The 12,895-nt window shown below is 38.3% G+C and overlaps 2 protein-coding genes across 2 annotated transcripts; one reads left to right on the top strand and one right to left on the bottom strand.

Annotated features, from left to right (window-relative positions):
- The first annotated feature begins 211 nt into the window (after positions 1 to 211).
- On the top strand, positions 212 to 4,165 carry hpxb (hemopexin b). Its single transcript, XM_028011728.1, has 10 exons — positions 212 to 366; positions 717 to 736; positions 960 to 1,055; positions 1,140 to 1,282; positions 1,363 to 1,516; positions 2,230 to 2,442; positions 2,546 to 2,638; positions 3,320 to 3,450; positions 3,534 to 3,681; positions 3,782 to 4,165. The coding sequence occupies exons 1-10, from the start codon at positions 299 to 301 to the stop codon at positions 4,006 to 4,008; spliced, it is 1,293 nt and encodes a 430-aa protein (XP_027867529.1). The 5' UTR covers positions 212 to 298; the 3' UTR covers positions 4,009 to 4,165.
- Positions 4,166 to 6,055: 1,890 nt separating this feature from the next.
- Positions 6,056 to 12,529, bottom strand: LOC114140798 (gap junction alpha-3 protein-like). The gene is made up of 3 exons (XM_028011022.1): positions 11,837 to 12,529; positions 11,077 to 11,636; positions 6,056 to 8,817 (listed from the first exon to the last, which is right to left on the bottom strand). The coding sequence occupies exons 1-3, from the start codon at positions 11,903 to 11,905 to the stop codon at positions 7,977 to 7,979; spliced, it is 1,470 nt and encodes a 489-aa protein (XP_027866823.1). The 5' UTR covers positions 11,906 to 12,529; the 3' UTR covers positions 6,056 to 7,976.
- Positions 12,530 to 12,895: the final 366 nt, after the last annotated feature.

The raw sequence follows: 12,895 nt of genomic DNA, 5'->3' as shown, positions 1-12,895 counted from the left end.
TGAAATGGAGCTGCTTTCAGTCCTTTACTACAACATGTACTCTCAAAAACTTGTAAAAGAACATGAGAACAATAATGTCTGACCGTAAAAAACTAATTACGCAACAACAAAACTTCCACCTCTGTATCTGTGCAAACAAACACACAATGCAAGCTCAGAGTTTCCTAACTGGTCCACACACACACACACACACACACACACACCAGTATAAAAGCACAGGCTCAACTCTTGCTCAGCTACACTTCCCAGCTCTGTTCCAGCGTGAGGAGCCACATCTGAGGACATCAGCACAGCAAACATGGAGCCGGTGATCACTAGAACTCTGATTCTGTTGGTGCTGGTCACCATCTCCACAGCAGCACCGCTGTAAGTACTGATACATCCCACTGGTTGGTACAACTGTTAAAATAACAGCCTTAAAGGTACTCTAATATTTTAAAGCTTAACATGAGGTGAGTTTTTATCTCTATTTTCTTCAAATGTCATGACAAATCCAAGACATGCTCTTATTTATTTTTAGAAATATACTAAATTTCTCAATTGTGAAGAAGAAACATAAATTCGTTATGCAACTCTGTGTTATTGGTTCACAAAGTTCAGCAGCCGGATCAATAAAATAAACTGCTCTCATTGATCTGCTGTTGACTCAACGTTTAGTAATGTTGTGTAATGTTGGACTGGAGAACAAAATGTAATTTCATTTCTATCATTCACAGACAAGATGCAGCAGTAGAAGGTGAGTCCTTCTGGACTTAATCACCAGTATTTCACATTTTATCACTTTAAAACCAAATACTTCAATGTATTTCTGCCTGTTGGCACTCAGGGTGGATGAAATTGAAGATTTGTAAATCCATTTATTTTATGGTGGTTCATCACGTTAAATCCAAAGGAAATACATTGAGGTTTTTCAGTTGAAATGTTACAAATTTAAAATGCCAGTATTATCGGTAATCCAGATGGAGGCACTAGCCCTGCCGCTCCAGACAGATGTGGCGGTGTTGAATTCGACGCCATCGCTCCTAATGAAAAAGGAAACACTCTCTTCTTCAAAGGTGTGTAAAACTTCTAAACCCAAAAAACTGCATTTTAATGTTGTTTTTATCCTGTAATTTATGTCAAAATGTTTTTCTTCTCAGGTGATCACGTGTGGAATGGCTTCACTGGTCCAGCTCAGCTCTTCAGTTTGCACTTTAAGGAACTGAATGGTCCTATTAACGCCGCTTTCCGCATGCACAACACCGAAAACCCCAACGACCACGATCACATCTACCTTTTCCAGGTAACAATAAATTCATCTGTGACTCCACAATAGGGACGTCTAATGTGGTATCTCATGATGAGCTCTGATTTGACCTCCAGGATGATAAAGTGTGCAGTTACTTTAACCAAACTCTGGAGGAAGGGTATCCAAAACAAATCCAAGAGGATTTTCCTGGAGTTCCCACTCACCTGGACGCTGCAGTGGAGTGTCCCAAAGGAGAGTGCATGGCTGATTCGGTTCTGTTCTTTAAAGGTTTGTTGAGCTAAAATATTTATCTCACGAAAAGAAACTGAAGTTATAGAAATAGTAGAGAGAAATATGATGCCGTATTAGGGACATTATAGAAAGAAAATGAAAGGAGGAGTAAATTTCTGCCAAAAACCGCAGAAATATTTAGATTAATTTTAGACATTTTCTAGAAAAAACATGGAACACTTCTGAGTTTGAAAGGTCAAAAATCTACTGGAAAAAAATTCTGAAATTTTCTAGAAAAAAACTTGGAAACTTATGAGTTTGAAAAGTGGAAATTTTCCAAGAAAAAATGAAGAAATTTTTAGATCAATTTCAGAAATTTTCTATTTAAAAAAAATAGAAATTACTGAGTTTGAAAAATCATAAATTTTGTAAAAACAAATTTTTTTTAAATAAAAATTCTGAAAGTTTGAGATAAATTTCAGAAATTTACTAGAAAATACTTGGAAAATTCTCAGTAGAAATTTTTTTTAGTATTGGACATTTTTTAAGTTTCAGAAGTCTAAAATTTTCAACTTTTTATCTCAAAAATTTCTGAGTCCTCTTCTCGCAAATATTTGACTTTTGAAGTTCAGAAATTTACTTGTTTTTTCTACAATATTTCTGAATCTCTTGTCAGAAATTTACTCCTTTTTCCTCCATCTGCAATAGCTCTAAATAAGCTGTCATAGAGAAAACTCCTGATTAAAAAAGTTAAAAATCTCCTCCTACAGGCCAGGATGTGCATGTTTATGATATTGCCACAAAAGCAGTGAAGACCAAGACATGGTCCCACCTGCCGTCCTGCACGTCTGCTTTCCGCTGGCTCGAGCACTACTACTGTTTCCACGGACAGAACTTCACCCGCTTCCACCCCATCTCAGGAGAGGTGACCGGCGCCTACCCCAAAGACGCCCGGCATTACTTCATGAACTGCCCCAACTTCGGTCAGTTCTTTAAGGATAAATGTCACCACTTTCATTGTTTGGTGAAAGGAATAACAGTGGATTTCATGGCTTTATTTGTTCTTTATTTCGTGTTTGACTGCAGGTCACAGAGGAGATCGGAAACCTCTTAAATGCAGCAACATCAAACTGAATGCAGCCACCACAGACGATGGAGGCAGGACGTATTTCTTTGCAGGTAACAAGAATTGTATTGAAAGCTAAAGATTCACAATAGATAGAAGCATTAAGTGTAGATCATAAATTATTATCTCAACAAGTGTTAAAAGTCTTAAACTTAGCACTTTCATTGTCTTTAATATCATTGGTTGGAGGTCTGAAAGTGTGATATTGCTGAGAAAAAGCACAGTTTGCAACTTTATGAAACTAAATAATGATGGTAGCAGATTAAAGATATTTTGTAGAGATTGGAGCCCAAACTTTTTACTTACTGTGTTTTATTAGAAGTGCAAATATGTATTTATGTTGCTCTATTTCTAAAACTAGCATTTATGGCCCAACAATTTGAAGTTTGCAAGTTAATTAGTTTAGTTTATTTTACCGACAGGTATGCTAACTCTTGTCAAACACTCAGTTTAAGTTAAACAGGGACAACGATCCTTAACACACAACAGCTCCACCTCTGAATATGAAAAATGTCTTGTTATAAGTGAATTAATCTGCCAATGGAACTGGTACTTTTTAAATCAATATTCAGGAATATTGACTTAAAATAAGCTGTATATCTCGCTGAAAAGTCACCCGTGAGTTAGTTTTCTCTTATTTCAAGGGTACTAAGATATTTGCACTAGAAGCTAAACCAAAAACACTTGGTAAAATTTTGTGTTTTTGCTGAAATAAATGTGTTGAATCTCTTTAGGTCCAATCTACATTCGGGTTGACACACACCGTGACGGATTTCATGCCTTCCCAATAACCAGAGCGTGGAAGGAGGCGAACGATGGAGTTGATGCCGTTTTCTCTTACGACAGCAAAATCTACTTGATTAAGGTAGCTTCATCCTCAAGATTCTTGAATAAATTTGAAATGGGTAAAATGTGAAATAAATAAATAATTTCTCCAAACATTTGCAGGGCGATCAGGTTTACATCTACAAAGCAGACGCTCACTTCACCTTGATTGAAGGCTACCCTAAAACTGTCAAGGAGGAGTTGGGCATTGAGGGAACTGTGGATGCCGCGTTTGTATGCCCAACTGAAAACATAGCTCACATAATTCAAGGTAAAATGTCTAAATATTTATTTCTAATGACATGTTTTGAATTATAATGAGACAAAAGACTCCAGGATGAATTAATATCTCAACAAACATCTTCCAACAGGGAACAGTATGCGTGACGTTGACCTCACCGCCACACCCAGGGTTATTAGCCGAGATTTCCCATTGCCGTTGTCTGATATAGACGCCGGTCTGTGCGGTGATGACGGGATAAGGTTATTTAAAGGCTCGCAGTTTTACTACTATGAAAGCCCCAGGATACTGGCGATGGGCAGGATCGCACCAGTGGCCTCGGACATCACCTCAGCGCTGATGGGATGTGAGGATTAGGGAGGAGTGAGGAGAAATCTCTGAGAAACGGCAAAGAAATTATTTCTAACTCAAACATTGAATTAAGACAGGCAGTTTACTGCAACTTTGGACAAGCCTTGTGTCATGCAGTCAAATTTGTATTTTGTTTGGAGAATAAAAAGCAAAAAGAAAACCACTTTAGTCTGTTCTTTTCGTTATCAATGCACAGTCTGTCCACTAGAGGACCCACTGTCCACATCACACAGCCTGGGAAAGCATTTCAATATTTCCCAGGTTTGGAAAAAGACCATTGAGAATTAAATACATTTGTGGTTCTCCAGAAAAATCATTCCACAATGACTATGATACAATGATATCTTAATTTATAAAGCATGGAAAAAATTTCCAAACTGTCCAAACATCCAGCTGGTGCATCCATCGAGTGTTTGGAGGACTATCACAAAGCTTAAATACTAAATGTAGAGTTTAAACTAAACAGATATTCCTTTTCATTATTTTAAGGCACAACTAAACCACTTCAGAAAATTTAACAAGGAGATGGTAGTTAAGCTTCTGTTGAAGTGAGGATAAATGTTGGCCCTGCTCTTCCACCACGAAACAGACCTGAAATATCTGCTTTTATTTTTGATAATACCAAATAAAATTGGTAAAAAACTGGCTCACTATTTCAACTTACAGGGTTTTACAAACTGCCTGTGTCCATTTCGCAGCATGTGGACCCATACACTTCAGCCTGTCCCGAGGTCAGGGCAGCTATAATTGGCATTCAAGGCCTTTTCTCTCCCTGGAGAGGTCTTTGTTCAGTCAAAATCCCTGGGACATAAAGGAAGCGCTGGCCTCAGCACAGATTCAGAGTCCAGACAGTGAGGATTCACATACCATGCATGAAAACGAGTCCTAAATGGCAGACAGTACAAACTATTATCATTATAAATCCAGAAATATTATATATTACAACCAGTTAGAAGTTGATATGTCACTTAGCTTAATTAATTTATATTTGATTATCAACAATTTGAATATATGTCAACCTACTGAATATTTTTTAATTTGAATACATGCTTTAGCAGTTAAATACTATTGATTTTTATTTGTCCAATTGTTGACCTACTATAATGAACACATTCTGGGCCATTCTTATGGGCTATAGAGTACATAAATTTTATTTGTTCGTAACCACAAACCTTTGATGTATTGGTTAAAAGTTTCTAAAATAGATTTAGCATTGGCTGCTACACCTTTTCAACAACGGAGAAGTTAAAATAGCGTCGGTTCCATTCTAGCTAGCTGTTAGCTTTAGCCTAGCTGTTAGCTTTAGCCTAGCTGTTAGCTTTAGCCTAGCTGTTAGCTTCTTCGGAGGTGTATTTCGGTCTTTATGGATAAAGATAACAGCTAGCCACAGCAGAAACTACCGACATTCAGGGTTATATAAAGCAGAAAAGACACCGACATGAAAGTTAGGAGAAGTTAGAGTCTTACCTGACGGAAACAACTTTTGTTAGCATCTATATCAAGGATAAACCCAGTTCAGTGGTGGAAGATAAAATTAAATGCTGGTCTAAATGGGACCAAGATGAAAACCAACTTTTACTATTTTGAAACAACTCCAATCTCAAAGTTTATACTAAACAGTTTAATGGCCTTTAAGTTTAAGCTAACAAAGTAAACTCACTGATTGACAGGAAATGGAGCTAGAAGACTGCGCTGCTAATCACCTAACTGAATATCTACTAATGAAAAGAATATTTAAAACAATTCCTGCCAGTTTCACTGTAATTAGCAATTCAATGCAAACATGACAGTTTAAAGGTTCATAAATAGTGTTGGCATTAACAACTATGATGTTTTTATTATTGCTGGAGTTAATGCAGCAAAACCTTGAAACAGTCTGAATGAATTTATCTTATTCCAGAGTATTAATGCTCAGTCAAATTTTAAATTTAATCTTACTATATATCTGTGCTCAATGTTATTAGTTTTTAGAATATAGAGTCTTGAAAATTATCATAACATATTTTCAGTGGTGTAGTTTATTCTATTTATTTTTTTAAAAAGAGCAGCAAAACAAAAAACAAACAGCTACAGTACAAAAAATTTATTCAGAAAAAGCTCTGTCAGTATTTGAGGTAAATGAACATTTACATCAATGTGATTGCTAACAAAATGTTCAGTCAAAAAGCACTTTGCTTTAAAAGACAAGTCAGTTTTAATCTGGTTGTTAACGAGTGATGTTTCTTGAAAACAAGTGCAAGCAAGAGAACCTACAAGTCAGAGAGCTAAAGCATTTCCCAAATCTTTTTAACTGAATATGATTAAAGGCACATCTACAGTTTAAGAGCTAAAGGTAAGAGGAAATATCAGGCACTTTTCATTTATTGTCCGTTCCTGAAATCATTATTTTTCTATTACCATAAATAAACAATTCAACATAGAAAACTCCATCTATTCTATTTTCAGAACTTTATAGCTGTTTAAATCTTCATTTACATCATATTACAGGTTAAAACGGAACATTTCACCAAAGGAAATAAGCAAAATAAACTTTGCACACATAATTACAACTCCTTTAACACTTGTTTTTTTGCTATTGCTTTTTTTCTTTTTAGAAAATAACTAAAATACTTTCATTACTTGGTGAAAGTCAGAATTGCACCAGAGATAAGCTTTTCCAAAATATAGTTGCCATACATCAAAGCACAATTTTTAATTTTATATTTACATATTTATAAACTTTATATAGTTTAACCCTGATGTAACTGCATAGATTTTATTTTATAGACATTAAAAACAAAATTAAAGCACCTGAACAGCCACAGACATGCCCATACACAGGCACAGCCTGAATGATTTTGTCTCAGGGTGTGATTATAATCCCTCTCTTCATCGAAACTACAAGCTGTATAATAGCAAAACATAAATACAAAAAAGACTGATAATCTCTGTCATCATGAAAAAAAAAATAGAAATAAAAGTGCAAACCTCTTCTTTTATATCATTTAAAAAGTATTGCTGCTCCCAAGATACAAAGCTTGCTAGTTAGCTCAGTTTATTCTCAGCATTAGGAACATAATGTACTTGAATTTGTGCTAGTCTTGTGTTTTCTTAGGATATTTGCTACCGATATTTAGAGGCATATAATGTAATGTCAGCTGCATCAAATTATATTTGACAAATAAAATTGGTGTTTGGCTATTGACAACTAAAACTAACTCTTGGCTGGCTTATCTTAAATGCTGAAAGCCGTGAATAAGCTAGCTCGGTTATAGCTAACTTTTAAAGCAATGTGTATCATAACAGGAGAAGAACATGAACTGGGTTGATGTCTAACATAAGAGTTAGGTTTAAAGATCAACACATATAACATGTTTTGTCATTAACTACAAAACTAGATTCATGGCTAACTTAGTCTAACATAAATGCTAAATGTAGGTAAATAAAGTTGTTCACTAGTCATCAGGTGCAACCGGATGTAAAGTAGTTGAGTTAATTTCTAAATAGAAGTTAGACTGAAATATCAACCCATTTCACATGCTTAGCTATTATCTACAAAAATAGACACATGGCCAACTTATCTTAGCATAAATGTTAAGAATGGTAATACAGTTGAATCATATGAAACTGGAGTTTGCTGCTCATAGTTCTTTAATGTGGTACATTTCTACCTCAGTCATGGAAGTGTATTGAGATATCTACTGGCAGTAAAGCAGAGATGCTTAACCCTACTGACTGTGAAACCATCCAATGAAAATTTAACAACTGTTATTCATGTATGTGCTATGCTGGTTAGCACCACATCTCCATAGTATCACATATACACCAGAGTGGTAATAAAGCTCCAATACCTTGTGTTTCTTTCATGATACCCTTTGCTTCTTGATATGAGCTAGTCTTAAATTGTGTAAGTACTGTGGTTTGGTGGTATTTGCATATGGGTAAGAGAAAAGCACATGTGCATTGTTTTATAAATTTGAGCATCCACATTTTAGCTACACAGAAAGATCATCAGGGCGAGCTCGAGCACCACAGGTCTTATTCACCATACTGGGTCTCCTTAAATCTGTCCCGACAGCAAAGGGAGGCTGATGCATCTCCGCCCTGGTTATCACAGTGAAATCATCATGTGGCTCTATGCTCGGTGATGTGGCGACAGTGTTTTCTGGATCCACTGCTGTCTCCTCCGGCGCGAGCAGAGAGAGAGGTGTATTTCGAGGAAGAGTTGGAAATGTGGAGCGTTGCTTCTCTTCCAGACATGTCATCTCCTCCTGAGAGGTGGAGGAGGTAGAGGGGAATGGAGATGGAAGGGGATATGTGGGGGGATTTTCCTCATTGAGATTGTGAAGCTCCAAAGCCATGTTTCTCCTATTCTGCTGCATTTCCTCAAGGTGTCCACGACTGTCTTCACTCTCACCATAGATAGAAGCAGGCAGCGACTCCATCAGGAAGCCCTCTTGGTGACAAGCAGCACTGCCCACATTAAGTCCTTCAGACATTGGTACTGTAGCCATGTTAGTGTTTAAGGAGATCACTGTGTGGGAGGTTCCGGTTGGACTGTAAGTTCCTCCTCTCGTTGCTTCACCTCTCACCACACACACATTAGAAGACACTGGTAAATACTGGAGCCCCGTTGGAGAGATCTGTTCAGGAATCGTCTCTGCGTCTCCAGGCTCATTTATGCCTATCAGTGACAGACTATCAGGAGCAAACTCCTTCGTCACCCCATGCTTAACTTTCTTCCACCCCAGGTGGTAGATCTCAAGTAGATTGAGGACCAAGGAGACACATGCTACCACTAGCATGAAAATGATGAAGATGGTCTTTTCAGTAGGCCTAATACAACAAACAAAAACATAGGAAAAGAAAGAAAAACAAGAAAAAGTAGACTTTGTTCAATTGGAGAGCAACATTTTCAGATGCTGCAGTTGTCTTAATACTACACTATGTCAAACAAACCAAACCCTTTTAGAAACCTCTTCCCCTCTGTGGTGGCGCTGCATCAAGAACCACTGAAGGAAACAACACAAAAACCTCTGAAGAAGATATGGTCAAAACTTCCTTCTTAACTAAATGTAAACAAAATGGAATGGATGGAAGAATAAAGTCATATTTTAGCATTAATGCGATTTCTCTTTCGTCTTTGGTAAAAGAACACAAGCTATTTCTCCCTCTAGCACTAGAAACACGGGTTTGTTTTGGTTGTATTTACCCAGAATGCCCTGTACTGTAGCCTGCTTCCTGCTTTTGGAGCGGCCTTTGGTCCGCTTGGCATTCATATTCCTTAGAACCGCGCCAGAGTTCACTTCAACCAAGCCGAGCCCGAGGTTTGTATGCAGACCAGAGTTCACTTTATTGGTCAGCATCAGAGCTCACATTCACACCTCCCCAAACTAACTAGACGTTTTAGGCAAACAAACTAGAGTTGGGTTAAAGGAGGCTAAACAGGACTGGGAAAGTACCCCAAGTATGTTTTTCTTGCCCCACTCATCAAAACATCAAAGTTTTCAATTGGTCTCTTAATTTCATTATTAAAAGGCCAAGCCACTACACTAGCTTGCCTTTAGTCCATAGTAGGATTGGCCATCGATATGGCAATACCATTCTCCAGGGAATCCAAAAATATCGACACCATGCTTCCATTTTTTGCTTATTCTCAACCAGGTCATGGGAACAGCAGGTATAGGAGAGAAACCCAGCCACCCATTCTCCCCAATAACACTCTCCAACTCATTCTAGGGGATACAAAGGTGTTATCAAACCAGAATAGATATATTGTCCCTTCAGCAATTCTGGGTCTTCTCCAAGTGTGAAGTTCTCAGTAAATCTTCAATGGTAGGAATTCAGGAGACAGACACCCTAACCGCTTCAATTGACCTCCTGAGATATGGAGCAGTCACTCTTTCCCACTCAGATGATGGTGTCCCTCACCCTATCTCTAAGAACCTTCCACCCTAAGAAGGAAGTTAATTTCAGTCATATCATGTTTTTAGTACTGACTGACATGTCATGTCTACAGGTGGGATTCAGAATACAAAAAACAGATATACTAAGACAAAGCTCATTCCAGAGACCGGAGCGCCGTCCACATTACACCAGACAAGGGTCCAATTTGTCTCTCCAGCCTACCATCACTTGTGCATCAGACACCAGGATATCTAAAGTCCTCCGGTTGAGGCAGAGACTAACACCAAGCCTGGAGGGAACTCTCCACCTTTTTCTGGCTGAGAACCATGGCCTCAGATTTAGTGGAACTGGTTCACACTTGGCTTTGAACTGCCTCATTACATACTGGGGGTCATGCACTAAGTGCCCACAAGACAACATCATCTGCAAAAACAAACGATGAGGCTCCTAGCTTCTTGAACACCCTCCTTTCCAAGACTACACATTGAGATCCTGTCCAGGTACACCACAAAAAGGAAATGCAACAAGAGAAGACCACTGGTGAAACTTAACTCACAATGGAAACAAGCTAGACTTTGTATTCTGAATGTAGACACAACTTTTGATTTGATTATCCAATGACTGGGTTACCCTTAAAAGCATCTCTGACCCAATACTTCCCTCATTTTCAAACACTTGCATGTACTGCACAACCTAACTCCCATGACCTCCTCAACAGATCTGCAAGGGTAAAAATCTGGTCCACTATTCCAAAGCAATGCCCCTATCAAATTCAAGGTTCGACAATCAGTCAAGTTTCCTATTCAACAGCCTGAAGGAAGCTTTCTTAAGGAAACTGGAAAGAGTGAGCTCTCTAGTGTTGGACCAGTTGGGAACACAGAAAATTGAGACAACCGCCCTGTTACCACGTCCTTCTTGTGGCATTGACAAGTTGTTTCAACCATGATAGAAACCTGGTAACCGTGACCCTGACCTTGAGTACTTAGACATCTGGACAGAGGACATGGTGACTGGATTAAGAAGATCCTCAAAGTCTTCCAGTTATTATATTTAGCCAATATATATGTACTTGGTAATCTTAATTGGCCTAAAATAGGAAAACCTGAATCTGATTTATTGTAAGACAGCGAGAAAAAGGTTATGTGTCTTCAGATGTATATAGAAACCAAGAATATAAAACTTTCTAACCTGGAGATGAAGCAGTCCACAGTGTTGGGGCAGGGCCAGCGGCCACATTTATAAAGCGGCCTCAGCTGGAAGCCATAGAGAAAGTACTGCCCCAAGATGAAGCCCACCTCAAACAGAGTCTTGAAGATTATGTTGAAGATATAGGTCCTCAATAAAACTCCACGGATACGAATCTTCCCATGCTCATCCCGGATTGGCGGTTTCTCCTTTCTACCACCTCCTCCCCCTCCATCACTGACTCCATTGTTATAGAAAGGGTCGTGGTCCTCCTGATGTCGTCCAGATTTTCTGAGGTCTTCCTCCCTCTCTCTTCTCTTCTCTTCCATGCGCACGATGTGCAGCACATGGCCAAGGTAGATGAGAGTGGGCGTAGAGACAAAGATGATCTGCAGCACCCAAAAACGGATATGGGAGATGGGGAAGGCCTCGTCATAGCAGACGTTCTCGCAACCGGGCTGCTGGGTGTTACAGGTGAAGTCAGACTGTTCGTCACCCCAAACTTCTTCAGCGGCTGCGCCAAGAACCAAGATACGGAAAATGAATAGGACAGTAAGCCAAACCTGAAAAGGGAAGATGAAACAATTGCAAAACACCGGTTAGCTAAAGATTTCTGAGGCACTTCTACCTTGGGAATGAGATTTTGTCATTCATAAAAAGAGTGTCTCCTTTTTTGGAGTTAGGGAGCTACTTATCATGGCCACATTAGAAAATGGCAAAGAAAAATAAAAGATGTGAATTAAGGATGTTAATGTATAATTACCTTTCCAATCACAGTGGAGTGTTCTTGAGCATTTTCCAACAGTCGCCCTAGAAAGCTCCAGTCACCCATTCTTCCCTTAATTTTCTAGCCTGGAAGATGACAAAAAACTGATTATCATCACTACAAGTACTGGCAATAAACTACAAGAAGGTTGCAGAACACCTTTTGGCCAAAATAACAACTACAACTCTCCATGTCTTTAAGCCAGAGGATACCCAGCTCTGTCTTTTCTGCATCTATTTGACCTATTTTCTTTGCAAAGAGAATAGGTAAGATTTCTTCTGTTTTTGCCAAACTTATGTGATAATTATTCAGATTTTAATCAGTATTGCTGTTTCTTTAATATAAACATCTTTCTGGATACGTAGAAACTGCTGAGCCCAATTAGCTATATTTATTAGCATTAGCATTGTAGAAGTAATAAGTGAAAAAAACAAGAACTGGTTAAAGTGTGACTGGCCAACACTGTCTTTTTCACACATGGATAAACAGTGTTAAACTATAGATGGATTATTAAATAATCCGTTTCCCACAGTGTTTTTATAAGCCTGGCGGGCCATCAGGCTTTAATTGGATCCTGGCAGGCTTAGGATTGTTTATTTATTACAGGTTTCTTTATACACCAGTAATTTGGGTCTTTTTTAAGGCTTTTTTTGTTAATAATTTCTTCCAGTAACATAATTACCTTAGTGATATTTTAATTTTTTCTGTCAACTTTAAACATTTTTTAACTCAAAAACTGTCTTAGCAAATTTTCCTGGGGAAACCCTGAATAATAATCATGATTATCAGCATGTTGAAACAGTATTTTTGCTTGAAATGCTCCTCCATGACTGTTTTGTGGACTGGCTGGTGAGAGGATAATGGTTCACCGTCAGTGGGAATGAGTGGATAACAGGTTGTCCCTGTTGAATGCTGGACTCATCACGTCCCAGGAATGCTGAGGGGAGCAAATGTTTTCCTGGGATTCACTGATATGAATGGAAAAAAAAAAACTTACAAGTAATGTACACCTGATTGAAATGACTGCATGACCTCTACAGGATGAGATATAGTACT

Source organism: Xiphophorus couchianus, chromosome 24 (genome assembly GCF_001444195.1).
Source record: "Xiphophorus couchianus chromosome 24, X_couchianus-1.0, whole genome shotgun sequence".
NCBI classification, from domain to species: Eukaryota; Metazoa; Chordata; class Actinopteri; order Cyprinodontiformes; family Poeciliidae; genus Xiphophorus; species Xiphophorus couchianus.
This window is presented reverse-complemented; position numbering and strand designations above follow the sequence as displayed.